Source organism: Rhipicephalus microplus, chromosome X (genome assembly GCF_043290135.1).
Source record: "Rhipicephalus microplus isolate Deutch F79 chromosome X, USDA_Rmic, whole genome shotgun sequence".
Lineage (NCBI taxonomy): Eukaryota > Metazoa > Arthropoda > Arachnida > Ixodida > Ixodidae > Rhipicephalus > Rhipicephalus microplus.
The window spans coordinates 52,710,008-52,728,510 of NC_134710.1; the positions used below are offsets into that span (position 1 = coordinate 52,710,008).

Below are 18,503 nucleotides of genomic sequence, written 5' to 3' on the forward strand. Positions count from 1 at the left end.
AATCAGTCGATGCGACGTAATGAGTTGCACGCACGCTTCAACACGGCAAGGAGAGCCACTTGTGAGACCATGGCCGAGAGTTGGCTCCAAACACACTCGGAGATCGTCGATATCATCGTTGCTAGGGTATCATCACTCAGGATGCTACTTGTGGAATGTATCACACCGAACACGTAGCACTAGTGTCGATGTCGCAGGGCAGTCTATTTTTCATTTTTTCTCCTTAACTTTTTACGCTGTTTGACGTCGAAATAAAATAACTTTGACGCATCAGACACCATTCAAACTTGGCATAAAAGACCTATGCATACCAAGTGATTGAATGATGGGCACATCTCAATCTTGAAAATTGATGTCAGTGCTGCTTTAAATATACAAACTTCGGATGTTGGTAATATACCTTACTTGAAGTAAGTATTCATTACTGAGGTATTGCACTCAAACCTCATTATAACAAACTTGCATCTTACACAAAAATAGGTTTGTTATGTCGAAAAATTTGTTATAATAGTTTATTCCTAACACTATCTATTGCAAGACTATCTTTCTTTACTTTGTTATAACCAGATCAGGAAGGTCAGCAACAAAAGCAGTAGCTGCCCGGTTCTGATGGCTGTCGAGGTAAGAGGTCTGGTAAATGGCCGTCGACTTCGGTGGTCTTGATTGAGGCGCCCTGGACTTGCCGCAACCTTGCACAGCAGTTTCTTGGGGAAAAACAGCTCTTTTACTTCAAACAAGAATGGATGTGGCCCACTCCAGTCATCGGGGTGCGTTATCATAGGCCATGGACAAGTTCTTTTACTTCAAGCCAGAACGGATGTGGCCCACACCAGTCATCGGAGTGTGTCATCATAGGCCATGGACGAGTTGGGTTTGACCAAGCAGGCTGAAGATGACGAACAAGACCGGCACATTGGCAATGAAGACGAGTGGATTGTCAGGCGGACGCGTGCTGAAGACTATGACGGCGAGGCGGTACCACTTTGCTGTAGGTATATCCGAGGGTGTCATCTGAACAGTAAGGAGGTTCTGCTATGGTGAGAGCGCATGAGTGTAGCCATCGAGACGCCATCTTTGCTTGAGACAAATTGGGGGTAAAGATCGAACTTGACTTGGATTAGTATTAGTTCTGGTTTCCTGGGATAGCCAGTTGTTGTGTGCATGTTTCTAGTACGGGTGATTTTTGAAGGTTCATTCATGTTTTGCCATCTTGTGTAATAATAAAATGGGCTTGCTGTATTATGGCCCACTGGAGTCTCTCTCTCAATTCAACCCTTTGCAAGCGCTGCTGAGATAAATTCATGACAATTGCTTATTCTCAGCAGGTATGCCATTTGCCCTCAAAAATCATGACATCCGCAAATTTTATTTTTGTATTAGTTGATAGTTTGTAAGTGAACCCCAAACTAGGAAGTGACATTATATACCAATATGATTTCTTCCACATTTACAGAGGTATTCATTGTGGAATGAAAACACATAAACAATAATCATTGTTGTAGAAACGTGCAACCACATGTCACCCATTCAGATTAGTCTGCTGCTCCTGGTCTTCCTGTGCCATGAACATGTTTGACAGGACTGGCACCAGGCTTGAACTTGTACGTTGTGGAAATTGAGGCTAGCCCGCTGCCTTTGCGCGGGCTTTGCCGCCTTTTCTGCCGTTCTCATGTCCCGACATGTCTGCCCTCCTTTGCTGTCTGCCGTGGTGGGAGAGCGGAGTGACGTTTAACTCCCTCACCCGAAAGGGGATGTTGACTGTGGCGCCGCGCGCGAGGACTCCCAAAAGGTTTTCGCGCGCTGCATCGGGAGCGGACAGTACTCTCCGAGACAGCAAGCGGTGAGCCACGCAATCTTTTCCGTCCGTCGACTCCCGTCATTCGGGGCTCGTCGGACTTCGCTGACGGGGCCTCGCGCCCGAGGCGAACGCTCACCTTTTGTGTTAGTGCTGCGTACGCACGGCCGAAGGGCAGTACAACGTCCTAGTGCGTGGCCTCGCTACGCCGACCCGTCACCCTTCGAAGCCAATAGCGAGCGCCTTTGCCCTCGCTCGAGCAACCGGACCTTGGTCCCGGTGTCTCCATGGATCACCTTTACCGCGGAGACGTGCTCGTGGCACCCTGTGTAGTACTTTGTGCCTGTGGCGTGGATAAGCCTACTTGCTTTCCCGCCGCACCTTTTTGCAACGGGCTGTACTGCATTTGGTGTTGCCACAATAAAGTGTTCCGACTTTGAGCAGTATCGTGTTCTCGCCACGGCGACGGTTAACGCGTGCCCTGCGGCTCGCTAAGACCTGTTCCACGCTGGTGGCCGTACTCCTTCGGGATACTGTACACCACAACGTATTCTATCTTTCTGCACAAAAACTGATCTTTCAAAGTACACTGACTGGAGGCACAGACGCTGCCAATTCAGGTAGCCACACTTGTCTTAGAACCGAATGTTACTGTAAATGTCGGTGCAGTCCTGCACTGTTGCAACGACCTCTGCGTGAGGAATATTGTAATACATGTCTTTAACATCAGCAGAAACATGAGTGATTGACTGTTCCTCTTTAATAAAATCATAGGCAGCACAGGAGTTTTTTTATAGGACCAATCAACAGGCTCAGACTCCAAACAAACTCGCGCATCTTTTGTATGCCTGACTAACCTTGTTCTACGCTCGGTGATGCCAACTCTGGGATCGGCGGCATTGGCTTCATTACTATTTGTTGAGACCTGGCTTAGACCAATTGACGAGCTGTGGGCTGCGTCACATTGCCGAAAGCTGAGTTGACGTCACTGCGTGTGGAGGGAGGTTGGTCTCACAGTCTCACATGTCTCACATGTCTGAGAATCTTGTGTGCGATGTGGTGTGCATTGAAATGTCCAAAAATTAACATCTATAGACCTGCATTGCCAACGAACTGAATGCGAGAAAAAAAAACACAAAAAAAGAAAAAAACGCCTTCGCCTAAATTCACCAATTACGTTTCAGGCTACCTCGAATATGTGCATTATCACGACTGAAATTTTGTGCTCCAAACGAGACTGATCATTTGATGTCATGGGCCCGCACCTCATATCCAAGACGTTTCAATTGAATCGGGAACCACTATTTGAGTTTTACAAGCACCACCCAAGCCCCATTTACTTCAAGTAGAGTCCCTGAACAGAGGTACTGTCGAATATGGATATATTGTACTCGAAGGGGATCGCAAATAAGTTCGATATATGAAAAATTTGATATAAAAAAATTGAGGCCCCGAGAGCTTACCTGAAGAGGATTATCACCACAATAGGTGCATTCAAGAATGACAACTAATTCCACTCACACTCCGCAACAGAATGTTATATTTGCGTGAAAAAACATCGCTAACCTCTGCCTGCCTCTTCGTTTTTGAAATGTTCAAAACCCTACTCTCAATCTCATCACAATTCACGAAACGGGTCGTCTATGCACTCTTCCTCGTCTTCACTGGTTTTTGCAAGTTGCACCATCTCGAAGCCTGCCTTGCGGAAACATTTGCCCACTGTGTCCGTCTTCACATCTCGCCAGGCATCGAAGATTTCTGCGGGAGAAAACTTCGTGGAGATTTCCAGCCACTCCTTTATCATCCTCTGCTGGATGTCCTGGCTGCTGACAGCTTCGCTTTCACCAGGAATCGTTTTGCCAAAGATTTTGTAGCACTGCTTAAATTGGTGAAGCTACCCGCTGTTTTCAGAGAAGTTGTTTTCCCAAGAGCAGCGGCAAACCATTTTGCCTTGGCGATCAGCATCAGGCCATCCATCGGAAAATTCTTCGTGTGCGCTTCTAAAAACCAAAAATAGAGTGCCTTTTCTACATTCCCGTGGGCAGAAGCGCACCGCCTTTGCTGTGATATCTGCCTTAGTTTTCAACAAGGTACTCAGTGCTTTGTGGTGTCCCCAAGTCATCCGCAATGAGCGAACATTTTTCGCCCGCCTCAACACGCAGAATAGTCTTCAACTTCGTTGTAAATTCAAGGGTTTTGCGCTTCTCGACAGTGGCCTTAGCTATACGAGAAGTCGACATTTCAAGTCCGCAGCGGCTTTGCACACCACGCATGCAAAAGAGAAATGCGGCACATGCGGTGGTACGTGGGCTACGCGATAGCTCGAGAGCAACAAAGTGCTTGCGAGGTGATGGATACCTGCGAGGGCAACAGCAAAAGGCGTGAGCTGTGGTTGGCTGATCAAGCCTTGCAAAGGAGGAACAAAAATTAATAGAAAAAAGGAGGAGAAGGTCGGCTTCTTCATTCCCGCTGTCTGAGCCGACACGTGAGTATGAGGAAAATGCATCAGAAAGAGAAAAAAAAAAGCCGTTCCACAAGTTGGAGATTGCCCAGTTCGAGCCCTCTCGCCCTTACCTTTTTCGAGCGTTTCGTCCACCTCGCGCGTGGAGCCCCGAAGATTGCGGGAGAGAGGGGGGGCAAATGCTGAAGCGCGCCTTCCAGCTCACACGGCGTTCGATATATCTGAAGGTGGGTAAAAATACTGCTCAATATAAAATTGCGAATTTCTATACTTTTACAAACGAATTTCAAAAGAATAACTTGCGAGTTCGATATACTCGAACATTCGGTATATGTGGGTTCGATATAACCGTGTTCGACTTCCATTGATTCCGGTCAAAACAACAACTTTGATTGCCTGCGAGCGCCACCAAAAAGCATGAACAGTGATTAAGGCCTAGCCTACAGTCCCTCATATGTCGAGAAGCTTGTACTAGACAACATGAAGATTGGGCGTCAATAAGATGGCACTCATGCACTAATCCAAGAGCAGCGTGCATGACAGATTGTTTATGTTCCCAGCCAGGAAATAGATGGCGACAAAAGTCCTCTGAGCTTGTGCGATTCCGGTATTGGCAGCAATGGCGAAAGCATGCGTTGGAAAGTTGAACGTTTTAATGAGGTAGCAAACGCGATAATGACGATGCTTTTCCCAACAAGAAACTCAATTGGCATTTGACTAGGATGCGATCACACGTTTCATGCGTAGGGCATGCAGCCTTCTAATGATTGGAGCCACACCAGCGCCAGTGCAAAGGTACTCTCAAACAAAGGCAACTGCCCTTCCTCACTGCGCGACCCGCAAAGCTGGCGCAGTGCTGCCTCTATCTTTTTTCTTAGTTTCTTCTAACTTCAAATAACGTAAGAGGGGGTCAAAATAGAATCGTGTTGATACGGGACAGAATTACTGATCATGGCCAAGTTCAAAGTGCATCTATTATGCATGTAAATAAAAAATATATATCTTTCTACCAAAGTGGCGGTGCACCTACTATGCGAGCAAATACGGTAGAGCCTACTTCAGGGCATTTGTTTTTTTCTTATTTTCTTCTCACTTCAAATAAGGTAAGAAGGGGTCAAAATACAATCAAATAAGGTAAGGAGGGGTCAAAATACAATCGTGTTGATACAGGACAGAACTACTGATCATGGCCAAGTTCAAGGTGCACCTATTATGCATATAAATAAATAAATATGTCTTTCTACCAAAGTGGCAGTGCACCTACTATGCGAGTAAATACGGTAGAGCCTACTTTAGGGCATTTGTGTGAGCGGAAAGCAAAAGTACAGGATGAGTCCTTCTGTCTCTGTGAGCTCCACCTGTAAAATCTGACGAACCTGATGTTTCTTTCAGGAGAATGATGATCCCTTTGATCTCCAAGATAAAGTTTTGGACTTTGATGAAGAGAAGCGCTATCCTCAGTACATCCCCAAGAAAGGTGCATTTTACCAGCATGATGACCGTGTGGTAGGAGATGAAGATTCATCTGAGGTACCAGAAGAAAAAACTGAAGATGACAAGTGAGTGCCACATGTTTGACGAGTTATTTTTGCATGATCTTTTCATTGCTTATCCTGCAAGCACTTAAATGCAAGTTCTTGAAGCTTTCTCTGTGTAATCAGTTGTGGGTGGAATTGCTGCCTTATCTTTCCTAATGCACATTGCTGGGCTAGTTGGTTGGGGTTCATCATTCATATGGATATAAAGCACCACGACAAAGACACCAAAAGAGAGACACACACACATCACTAGCTTGCAACTAATGTTTTATTTGCAATCACACATGCTCTTTGAACAATAAGTTTTATCAATCTACTGTTATTGTATAAATAGCTATACTTTTATGAATGATGCCATATCTAAGGGTGGACTCCGCCACGGTGGTCTAGTGGCTAAAGTATTCTGCTGCATTTCCGATGTAGGCACAAATGTTGTAGGCCCATGTGCCCAGATTTGGGCGCACGTTAAAGAACCTCAGGTGGTCAAAATTTCCGGGGCCCTCCACTACGGCGTCTTTCATAATCATATGGTGGTTTACGATACAACATGGCACTTTGGAATATTAAGAGACCTGTCCCACCTTGGCGTGGGTGGCAGAATGTTTACCATAATCGAAAGTTACTTGTCAAATTGGACATTCCATGTCCGTGTGGGCAGTGTTCTCTCACAATCATCTGTCCAAGAAACAGGAGTTCTGCAAGGTGGTGTACTAACGCACTCAGTATGAGCTACACCACGCGAGCTCGTGGTTGAGCGTGCCTGCAAGTTCGTACAGTAGTGCCGATGGTGACATACTTTCGAATTATAGGGAAAGAGTTTGGCTGATCCAGCAAATGTACGTCACCCCCACATCCTTGCTTTCACCCTCGCCCTTCTTTGTTTGAAAGAACCTTTTGCTCTTCGTTTTGGTCTCTGATACTGTCTTTACTGAAAAAAAATTTTGAGCACAGTGCAGTGACTTCACCACCCACAAGACATGTCGTGCAAATCTTATAAAAGTTTGAGCATTAACTTCGTGCAAGAATGGATATGAAAGTACTGTTTTACATGAATTGGGTACTTTCAAATTTTGTCATGCTTCTCTAGAAAATAAAGAGCCGGTGACGACTCCGGCTGTGCAGTATCTTTAGTAATAATTTTTAGCTGAGCTGTGCTGTCAATCCCCATCGTGTTTTTATTACTACCGTTTCGGTGATCGCTAGCAGCATTTATTCTATGGGCGCGGCAGCTGTTACTTTGCTTGTTTCTGTAACTACGCTAATAATACATTTCATTAACACTAGTTATCAACATATACCACTCTCCAGTCAGTTCGCTAAGAAAAAAGGGAGGCAGGAAGCACTTTTCATGAAAACGTCAACATGCGATCATGTTCCTTGTTCTCGAATAATAAACTTCCCTGGCTTTCAAAAATAATTTTTGTGGTCATTAAAAGAGAGCAAAGTACTGCTCTAATAAAAAAGGTAACTGATATTTGTGTGAGAAAAAATGCTGTGCTGCTTTCTCTTTTTTTTATTCTTCTCTAATATCCATTAAGTGTATCTTGAAATGGCGAAGGAAAGTCAATTTCTCGCAGTCAAAGAAATTAGGCGCATAATAATACCACGAGTACTGTGAAAAGGCAGAATTGTGCACAAAAATAAAATAAAATGAAGTTACATTAAAAAACATAAGAAGCAACTACATGAGAATTTCTATTCCGGCCAGTAACTTCGTGAATAGTGCTTGGTTGCAGACCCAATGCTGAACGGCTGCTGATGAACCGATGAAGTGTCAGCACTGATAGTATTAAGATGCAAGAATGTGACTGACAGGAACTGGAAGCAGATAAAGCGGTCGCCACGCCTTAGTAGCGGGTCATGGCCCCTTGCACGGCATTTACATTCTGCATTCTGGACGGTAGTGACACAAACAAATTGTCAATGAAACTGCGTTCGTTTTAAAGGCGAATCCATTCTTCTTCGACAGCGCTTCATAGCTCATCGGCAGATGAACTGTGTGACCCTCTTCTACACAGCCTAGCCTTCATTCCGTCCCATACTGTCTCAATGATGTTGAAGTCTGGCCCTTTGGGAACCCACTTCAGGCACCGCACACCTTGCTTGTTCAGGAGCTCTTCAACAACCTTTGGAGTGTGAACAGGTGACGTCTTGCTCAAACAGGAAGTCCCCCCCAGGAAAAGAGCCATACAATGTGTAAGGTATCATGATATAATCGAGGATGTTGCAGTACTTTACCGATGTCGGGTGTCCCTCAATGCAGTGCAAAACACCAAGCCCATCACGGCACATAGCACCCCGAACATTCACAGCCGTGCGTTCGCTCGATGCTACTTCTTGCATGTAGAGGGAGTCGTAGCGGGCATTGATAGGGTGCCACACACGTTACTTTTGGTCCCAGCGTGTGGTGAACGTGAACTCGTCAGAAAAAAGTACTGTTTTTCAGTCGTCAATCGTCCAAGAAGCATGTTCTTTTGCGAAGTTAAGGCGCGCCGTCCTATTAGACAAGGAGTGGTGCGGCTTCTGGGCCGCAACGTAGCTCTTCAGTTTACCTTCTGCTAGCCGTCGTTTTATGGTCGACGCGCTTGCAGACACTCCAGCGGCCACAGCGATCTTTGGCAGTACTGAAAGGGCTTGCCTTCGCGGCGGCGTGGATGTCGGCGTCCTGAGCAGCAGTCGTTGCACGAGGGTGTTGTTTATGTGGGGCATCGCTGATGCGGTCTTCTTTCTTGTAAGTTTGGATGATGCGATTTACGGTCTTATTAGACCTCTTTGTCATTCCTGCTATTTAGCGTTGAGAGTACTGCTTTTGGGACAATTAAACTATCCACAGGTGCTCATTGTTAGGCACTCGGGACATTTTCCAATGTAATAAAGCTTTCCAGTGTTTCACAGTGCACGCTAGACACCGCTACTTTCATGTAATACGGTAAGCAGCACATTAGTCTGAAATTCCCAATTGAATAAAACGAAGCAAACAAAAAGAGCACGGCTAGATATCACGTGTTTTGTGAAGCTCGGCTTGTCGAGTAGCTCAAAACTTGGTCGTCAAGACACGGTGGCAGTTATCATTTTTGAAACTCATATCACCGCAGGGCCAAACCGGAGTGAGCGTGAAAGCAAATAGGGGTGATGTGCATTCGCACTAACCGCCAAACCTTCTCCCCATAGCTCGAACATATGTTACGATTGGCGCTACTGTACAACCTTGCAGCATGCTCAGCCACGCGCTTGCGCGGGGTAGCTTATACTGCACGCAAAAGTACTTAGCTGCGCACTTTTTATTATCAAAATGAGCTCTTTGCGCTTGTCCATCCCTCAAAATATGTTTTACTGCACATATGTCGAGGACATGCAGCTTGGTTTTAAGTCTTGTGGCCTGGCCATGTGTGAGCGGCAGGTTCAGCTTGGTTTCAGCAAAGTCTCCAATTGGGCAGAAGAAAACGAGTTCCGACTGAATGCACAGAAAAGCAAGTGTGTTTTGTTCACCAGGAGGAGAGGCGTCCATTCCGAACCTGTTATTCAACTACATGGGCAACGTCTTTCTGTTAATACTGAACACAAACTATTAGGCCTAATCTTGGACACCAAGCTAACCTTCATACCACACATCAAGTATCTAAAAAACAAATGCATAAAAGCCATGAATGTTCTAAAAGTGTTGTCACGCACTATGTGGGGAAGTGACAAGAAGTGTCTGATCAATTTGTATACAAGCCTCATACATACTCGCCTAGATTATGGGGCAATAGCATATCAGTCTGCGACACCTACTGGCTTTAAGATGCTTGACCCTGTTCATCATGTAGGCATGCGTCTCTCTATGGGTGCTTTTTGCACTAGCCCTATGCACAGCTTATATGTGGAATCGAACGAATGGTTGCTCCACCTTCAGAGATGTTACATGTCTTATAAATATTATCTTAAGGGGAGATGGGGGGTCAAAAAACTTGAGTTTTCTTCAAAATTATTGATTTTTCATTTTCGCCTGTTGGTATAAGATTAGTACCTCTACTGTTCTGAAAAAAAAAAAAACATATCAAGACTTAATCAGAAATGCTTTAAAATTGCGTTTAAAGAGCATAAGGTGGCTGTTAAAAGGCCCAAAGTGTGCAGTCATCGAGCACCTTGCCGCCAATAATGCGCCGCCGCTCGACATTGTCGATCGCATGAGGCAAAGAGTCGAGCCTCACTTTTCAAATAATGACACTTTCCCTCCCTGATGCGGTGCAATAAATAATAAAAAGAAGCATGCATTTGCGCGTTTTTCGAGTGCCACGACTGGCTTATCACGAGGTATGGATCGGGGACCGCCATTGGCCGCTGCGCGCCTGTATGTGTGTGAAGCGTACTTGTGGAGTTGGTCTTGTCGAGCAGCATAGCTGAACAATGCTTTTCTAGTGTATTTAGCTCTGTTATGAATGAAAAAAACCATTGTTCTCGTGTGAAAGCAGCTGTGGGGCCACGCTCTGTAGGAATAGGCTACGAGCAGCTGGTCCGATTTGCAGCAGTTTTCGGCTTGCAAAAATGAATGCATCAAAAGTCATTCACAGCCATCAGCCAAAAAGTTTGTGATGCGGCAATAGATGAGTCAGTGCCAATCTTTCGAAGTCGAAGGAGCTCACAGTGAGGAAGCTTAGGGGGTACGACATTGCCATTATGCACCACGGTATGTGACACAAACGTGGCCGCAAAATGACATCGGCACTGTTGTGACCCCGACACTGGACTAAGTTTAGATTTCGCAGTCCTGTCGAACTTCTTTCTATCTTGCAGTTGGCACAAAGCTCTGCCAGATGGAGCGGAAGAAGTTTGACAAGTGTTTCAGGGCCCTGTCTGTGAGCAAAATGTTTTTGAGGAGTCGGCTCGAAAAAGCTGAGAAAGACAAACTCATGGTGCTGGCGTGTTTTAGAGGCAGTGGCCACTACAAGTTGGACTGTTCTTTTTAATGTGCAAATTTCATCGAATTTAAAGACATTTTTTATAAATAAGAATTCAAATTTAACTTTAAAACTCGTTTTTATCAAAACAAAAGTTTTGTCATTTTTTCCAATATGTGCTTCCTTTTTCGGGCACTTCTAGTGAGCGGATCTGTATTAAATTTTGTCCCAATTTTTAAAAAAATATTACAAATACAATTCTCGTTTATATTTCAATATTTTATTTTATACTAAAAAGTTTATGTAAACTTTTGCTGCGGTAGATGAAATATGGCCTTTTTATGTCTATTATTTTTTATGCACATTATGTATTTTGTATGTGCATCTTAATTGGTTATTTGTATTCTACACTTTATTTGAAACATTATAACCTATAAATGGCAAAAAAATCACAGAAGTTTAGGGATGAAAAAAAGGGAAGTAAAAGGGTTAAGGTTCTGACTTTGTCATATTACAGAGCTAAATGTAAGCAACTTCCAAGAAAACTAATTATATATTTGAAATCAGCATAAAAAGTTCCATAAACAGCTCAAGTTTTATTGCTCTAGGGTGATTATTAAAAAAAAGTGTCTTTGAGTACAGCATATCCCTTTAAAGTGAACGCAGACAAGGAAAATCCTTCACATTCTACAATTAATGACATGTCAAACCTTGCTGTGTTTGAGAAACAACCTTCTATGAGACAGCCGTACCCACTGTGTGTGAAGGGCCTAGCGAAGGAAACTCGCGTGCCACTTGAACACCGTTTGATGGCTCCTGCAGTATGCCTGCCACCGTGGCAGTGTCAGGCGATAGATTGGGACATGTCTTTGTTGGAGGTTATGAAGCATGCACCAATTGCACATATTCAGACATATTTCCTAGAATTGCAACAGAAATACACATGTCCTGAGTTCTTTACGTATGCCTCAAAGACCAACACTTCTGTCTCGTACGCAGCTGTTGGCCCATCCTTTTCGGAAGCCGGCGTTCTGCACTTTGATTCACCCATTTTCACCAGCAAAGCTTATGCAATACTTGCGGCCGTTAAACACAATAAACAAATAAAAACACAAAAGGCAATTATATATACAGATTCCCTAAGCATAGTAAAAGCCCTGAAAACTTTATAAAAAGCACGAAACCCTGTCCTTGTCTCACTTTATTCACTGTTATGCACAGTCTACTCATCTAAGCAGCATGCTGTAGTCTTCTGGGTGCAAGGACACCGTTAAATAGAAGGCAACGTTCTGGTGGACCAGCTATCTGGATCTGCCAACAAAATTGCTACCAATACATAGATACCAGTTCTTGCACTCGACTTGAAACCTTTTCTAAAATGAAAGCTCAGGGGTTATTGGCAGAGCATATGGGACACACACACAGGTGATAAATTGCATGTCATCAAGCCGCAACTTGGTCATTGGCCGCTAGTATCAAAATCGCACCACACAGAAGTAATACTTACAAAGTTAAGAACAGGACATGCACACACAACACGTTCATTTCGTTTGTATGGTGGCGATCCACCTTTGTGTGATAGATGTGGAGAAGCACTCATTATACTTTACATTTTAGCCCAGTGTAAATAATTTAGTGTAAATAATTTTGCCCAGTGTAAATAATTTTGCTTTTTATTTAGTTGCAGGGCTTTCACATTTGATTTTCTAAGGTTTAATATATATGAATTTCGGGTAAATTTGGTCACTTGATCAGCATTGCGTGCTTAGTGAAAACTACTGAAATTTTTTTGTCTTGACCAGAACGTAAAAATTTAATTACCAGTGATGTGTTGCCCGAGAAATCTGCTCCAAAACTGAATTTCGATGTTCCAGAACACACCTTTCGCAGCCCCAGAGCAGCTCCAAAACTCCTTTTTTATTGCTCCAAAGCTGCTCCAAAACCGCATTATTACTGCTCCCAAAGCTGCCCCAAAAAGACTGAAGCCCCCTTCCACCCTGCGTATCTTACAAGTTGTGTTCCTTTTTTATTGCAGGGGCTCTTGCCGACCAAAGAAGCTCTGGCATGAAGAATGTGTTTGGGAACATGACATGTATCGTGAGGAGGAGCAGGGACCGAAATCAAGTGAGGAGCTTGTGAGAATATATGGCTACGATATTCGTTCAGAACCGATGCCTCCTAGAGCTCGGAGATGGAGGCGCTATGGCCGTGGCCCTAACAAATACGAGCGCAGCTGGAAAGATGAAGATGCTTCCACCCCCCAGTCACGGTCAGGACGCAGTGGAGGAGCACGTGGTGGTCGCAGAACCAGGGGTGGAAGCCTGGTTGAAAACCGCCGATTCCACGATGAGGACTTCCCCGACCTTCACTCGAAGCCCTCTGAAAATACCGCCACAATGCAGCTGAACAGGGCAGAAGTAAATTCGTCAGCCAGGCCTGCAGGGTTCAAAGGCTCAGACTTGACAGGAAGCAACAGTTCTCAACAGGAGAAATGGGACAATACAGTGAAAGGTTCTGGAATGACCCACTGGGGTTGGGGCAAGCGTCCTTCTCTACCTCCCAGGGCAGTACCAGATGCACCACCAAAGCAGCAGGACTGCGACGTCAAGGAGGACGCATCCTTAGGGCATCGTGTCGGCAGGCCTGCATCACAGTCACCAGTGATGACTGTTGAAGCGCCTCAAGTTTCACCTACTGCTGGCAAAAGTTTAGCTATTCAGCATCTGCTGAGCAAGCATGATCAAAGCAAAAAGGAGTATGAGGCACTCAAGAAGTTTGCTGCTAAAGGAGAGCTTCAGGATGGTAAGACCAAAATCTTTATTCACTTACGTAGTGCATGTGAAATTCCGTTTTCATGAGTCTTTTATGGGGCTCGGCATACCGGCCAAGATTTGCATTTCAGTGTTTATAGTCATAACAAGGCAGATGCAGAAAGAAGGGACTAAAATAGACTCTGTATCCACAAAGGTGAACACAATAATAATGGTCACACTTGATTTGCTACGTTGTTCCAAATGTGCTCATAGTTTCATATCATATTTTAATTGAGAGCTAGTTTTACAAATGTGGCTGTTTTATAAGAGCAAAACTTCTAATAAGCATAACTTAGGAAAATGCACTCGTTTGCTAGTGTCAGTATGATCGAGTTTACTCCCTACTCTCATGACTTTTTCATTTTTGTACTCATGGTATCAACATATCTCAAAGCCATTTTTCAATTAAATTGTACATAATCTACTATTTCTAGAACTCAATCGTAAAATTTGGATTTGGCTATTTTAGATAAGTCACAAAATGAGTGCCCCATATTGATTTATTAAAATATTGAATGATTTTGGTTATCTTTTATTTATTGATTTATTCGTTTATTTTTTTACTTATTCAAGGGTGGAGCCCCTGCTACATTTGCACCCTTCGGATTTTCCTGTGCTATATATCCTGTGCCATTGAAAAAATTTTCCTACAGATAAAGACACCTAGCTAAATTAGTTTTAGTCTCAGTTCATTGACAAGCTCTTTTCTCTTCCTACATAACTTTAGTTTGCGTATGATTTGGCGTCAGACTTTTTAAAACGCTTGTGCTGCTGATCTTGGTGGCAGCTGTAATTGTGCACTGGATAGCTCCTGTGGCCGTATAACGAACTGCTATTTCTTGTTCCTTATTCCTTTTTTGGCCCACAATGGGGCTCCCCGATTGGTCGTTCAACCTATCAGTCAAGTGACGAGTGGGAAGCCCACATTGTGGTGATGTCCCAAATTGCAAGCGTGCGCTCATTATGCAAAAATAAATGCTGATTGGTCATTGAACCTGTCACTGAAGTGACGGTTCAGAAGCCCGAATCGTGTTGACGTCAAAATGAGGAGTAGGCGCTTATTATAGAAAAATAAACCGAATCGCTTCTACGCTATGGCGGAACAGCCAGCCAGTGGATCTCTCACTAATGGAATATGAAAAATGACAGTGCTGGCTGAGCCAGCGACCTTTGCTGTTACATTTGGCTATGAAACGTGACCGACAACAACCGCCAGAGGGATGTAGAGGTTGCATTGGACATGCCCGACAAACAGTTTGCGTGTCACTTTTGCCTGAGTAAAGCAATGGTGTTGTAATTGCATTTTGCAGCTTGCCATATCTTTCAGCGACGAAAATACTCCCTGGTAGTCACAATTACATTGTTCTTGCAGATTTATATGCCACAAAACGCAAAACGCGGCTCACACAGAGGATCAATTTTTTTTTTCATTCTACACACAACAGCCATTATGTGACTTGGATTGGATGCAAAAACGACTAACATGTGGCTTCAACTCTCAAAACACAAAAGTTTATCATTTACTTTCATCAATTTAATTATTTCTTGTTAGCAATAGAAGCCTATAAATCAAATTTATTTTAATATACGTGGGATGTTTTTTTTGTTACATTCTCGCAAATAAAATAAATAGAATATGCGACCCCTTTACGGCTCTCAGCCAGAAAGTCGCTGAGGTGCTTAAAATTTCCTTTTCAAAATACCCAAAAAATACTAGTGATTTTTCCACTTGCGTAAAAATAAATTGAATATACGACCCCTTTGCAACTTTTAGCCAGAAGGTTCCTAAAATTCTTAATTTTTTCTTCACAAAATACCCAGAAAATACTAATTATTTCTTTATATTTCTATGTACCCTGGGCCAACTCCGAATTTGTCTTGTTCACACTCTATAGGCGGCAACGACCACTTTTCATTGGCCAAACTTTAAAAACGTAAGAGCTTCTGGCGTGGGCGGCACCTCAAGCGGAATGTAACAAGGAAAATGGTATACGGAATTGAAGAACGTTATATGGCCACTCAACAAAGAAAATTGCCAAAAGTATGGTTTTATTTGTAGTTCTTGTGTAACCCCAACAAATGTGCTTTTGTGAAGGCACAAGGACTATTGTGGGTGCATTATCTTCACTCGGCTAGCTTGCTGAGCTAGCTTGCTGTGCACACATTTCAATTACTTGCCTTTGTTGCGTGCGTTTACAGACCTGGTACTTTTGTTTTTCCTGGCTAATGAAAACAATTGCAGTTGTCTTGGCCTATCTGTTTATTTTCGAAAAAAAAAAGCTGCTTTTTAAATACACATTTTATATTGACACGAGCATATAGTGGGTGCCTGGCTGTTGCGTAGCTAGTGTCATTATTACTTGTGCGTGTCGAAGGATTCGGTCAGCAGAAAAGACGACGACTACATTTCAATGGACAAGACACGATTGCCACTTGAGACCGGACAAAACTGTGTCCATCATTCGTTGAAAGTCGCAGGAGCAGAGTACAGTGCAAAAGGAAGCACCTTTAATTCGAAGAGACAGTCAGGAGTAATGAAGGCGGTCTTTTCCCGGTCACGCTCATCGACCTCAATTTGCCAGTAACCACTGCGTAGATCCATGTATGAAAAATATAGGTTGTGTTTCTAAGGCAGTCGAGTGAGTTGTTGATGCGAGGAAGCGGATAAACGTCTTTTTTTATCACGGTGTTCAGTTTGCGATAATGAACACAGAAACACAATGTGCTGTCTCTCCTTTTCACCAACACAACCGGTGATGCCCATGGGCTTGTAGATGGCTGAATGATGTCGTCAGCAAGCATTTGTTGTACTTGGTTTTGGATGGCGTCTTGTTCTCTGCGGGAAACTCGATAAGCATGTTGTCGAATAGTCCTTTCGCTGGGCTCTGTTACGATTTCGCGCTCTGCGACGAGTGTCAGTTTGATTTTAGACGTCACGGCAAAGCAATCACTGAAGGAAAACAGGAGGGAGCGAAGACTCTCTTGCTGTGAAGTCGACAGTGCGCAGTTCACATCAAGCTTACCCGGAGACTGTTTGTCACATCGAGGAACGGAAGAGAGGGAGAAGCTGGCATTGGAGTCTCCGATTTCTTCGAAGTAAGCGATGGCACACGGCTTCATGAAGTGCTGGTATTCATGACTGAAATTTGTTAGTAGAATTTTCGCAGGCTCTTGGGTCAATTTTATGAGACCACAGGCGACGCATACTTCACGAGACAAGAGCATGGACACATTGCCTTCCACAACTCCGAGAGCCGTTCGATGGGTGTCACTCAGCACGTTAACCAGAACACTGGAACGGGGCGGTACTGTCACTGAATCGTCTGATACACGCAACATTATCATACACGATTCACAATCCTGAGAATGTTTGTTACGTGAAAACGCCAGCAATTCTCAGAGATTTATAATAGTGGAATATTCTCGAAGGAAGTCTAATCCTAAGATAACCTGCCTGGCGCATTTCCGCAGTACGACGAAAGTCCCGATGAAGGTCGAAGTGCCAATATGTACTCGGGCAGTGCACCTCCCAACCGGCGTCACTAGATGACTACCGGCGGTACGGAGCTTCGGGCTGTTCTATGGCGTTGTTGATTATTTCTCACGTTCTGCACTGGGACAAGTAAAAAAGAAAGGAGAATAGCGTGAGCGAGAGACGCGGGGACGCACAAGCTACAGCAGAGTGCTTCCGAGAGCAGTTAAATAAACAAGTATTTTTTACCTTATACCAGTCTGATCGCAGTGTCTTGATTGTCATTGTCTTAATATTTGGTGCCGAAGAACCGGGATCGAAAACCAGGAGCCTACAGACGGCTACCAGTCAACTGCAGCGGCATGGACCGACTTAAGTCGAAGCGGATGTCGCGGTGAGCACAGAACACGATGATTATAAACGAGGCAAGTGCTCTCCTCGCTAACGACTCTGCCTCCTATGACCATCTCAATTCCATATATGAGAGGCTGAAGGCTAATAATGAAGAGCTTAAAAACTTGATCAACGAGATTGAGCAGCATATACCTCACGAGGAGTTCCAAGTCGAGTATAACGCCGTCTTACAATACGAGAACAGTGCTACGCCCATTCTCGCATAGATTTTCAGCAAGAAAGATCGCATGCTAAGGACATACCCGGAACTGAAGAAACAGTTGCCGGGACAGTTGCAGCACTATCACATGGAAATGGAGTTTAATTGCCTAAACTGACAATAGCTCCTTTTTCTAAGATACCTAGGCAAGTGGACCGAATTTCGGGAATAATTTGACCAAATTATTCATAGTAACAATCGCATCACTGCCACAGAGAAGTTTCATTACCTGCGACTGTATCTGAAAGGAGACGTTGCATCAGTAATTGCAGACCTTCTGACGACAGAAAGTTGCTACAGTGACGCCATCAACATGCTATAGAAGCGATTTGGGGACAAGACGTGCCTGGAGCAAGAATATTTTGTCAAGCTACGGATGTTAAGCCCTGTCCGTTCGACTGACACCAAAGCGCTGCGCAGCTTGTATGACCAAGTTCTCGTTAATATCCGGGGCGTAGAGACTTTGGGTGTGCACAAATCGTCTTTTTCGTCAATGCTCTGCGACATGCTACTGCATGCTCTTCCACGGGATATAGTCGTGCAGTATCATCGATCGTGTGCCGTTCAGTTGGCATATGACTCGAGAGCTGAAGCTACCTACACCCGTGGGACTGGACCGTGTGCTCAACTTCCTGTGTATCGAGCTGGAAAGCCTGGAGAAGAGTGATTTTAAGGATGACAGAGGACGATAACATGGAATATTCCCCGTGACCAGTCAGTCGGCGTACTCTCGGCGTGGGAAACCGACGTCATCTTTGCTTCTCAGCAACTCGGTACGAAAAAAAAGGACAACTGCATATTTTGCTCATCCAGTCATCACAGATCAGAAGCCTGCACAGCCGACTTGTCACTGACACCTAAGAAGGAACTGTTTTCTAACATCAAAAGGTGTTTCCCCTACAGCACCAAAGGATATCGGGCACAGGAATGC

General features: G+C 44.2%; 1 protein-coding gene across 14 annotated transcripts in view; it reads left to right on the forward strand.

Annotated features, from left to right (window-relative positions):
* Nucleotides 1-18,503, forward strand: part of LOC119176042 (uncharacterized) — a 475,621-nt gene that overhangs the window by 48,646 nt on the left and 408,472 nt on the right. For all 14 annotated transcript variants that reach the window (XM_075881071.1, XM_075881080.1, XM_075881083.1 and 11 more), the window contains 2 exons: nucleotides 5,649-5,815; nucleotides 12,710-13,476. In XM_075881071.1, the coding sequence (XP_075737186.1) occupies nucleotides 5,649-5,815; nucleotides 12,710-13,476 (934 nt within the window). The remainder of the gene's footprint in view (nucleotides 1-5,648; nucleotides 5,816-12,709; nucleotides 13,477-18,503) is intronic.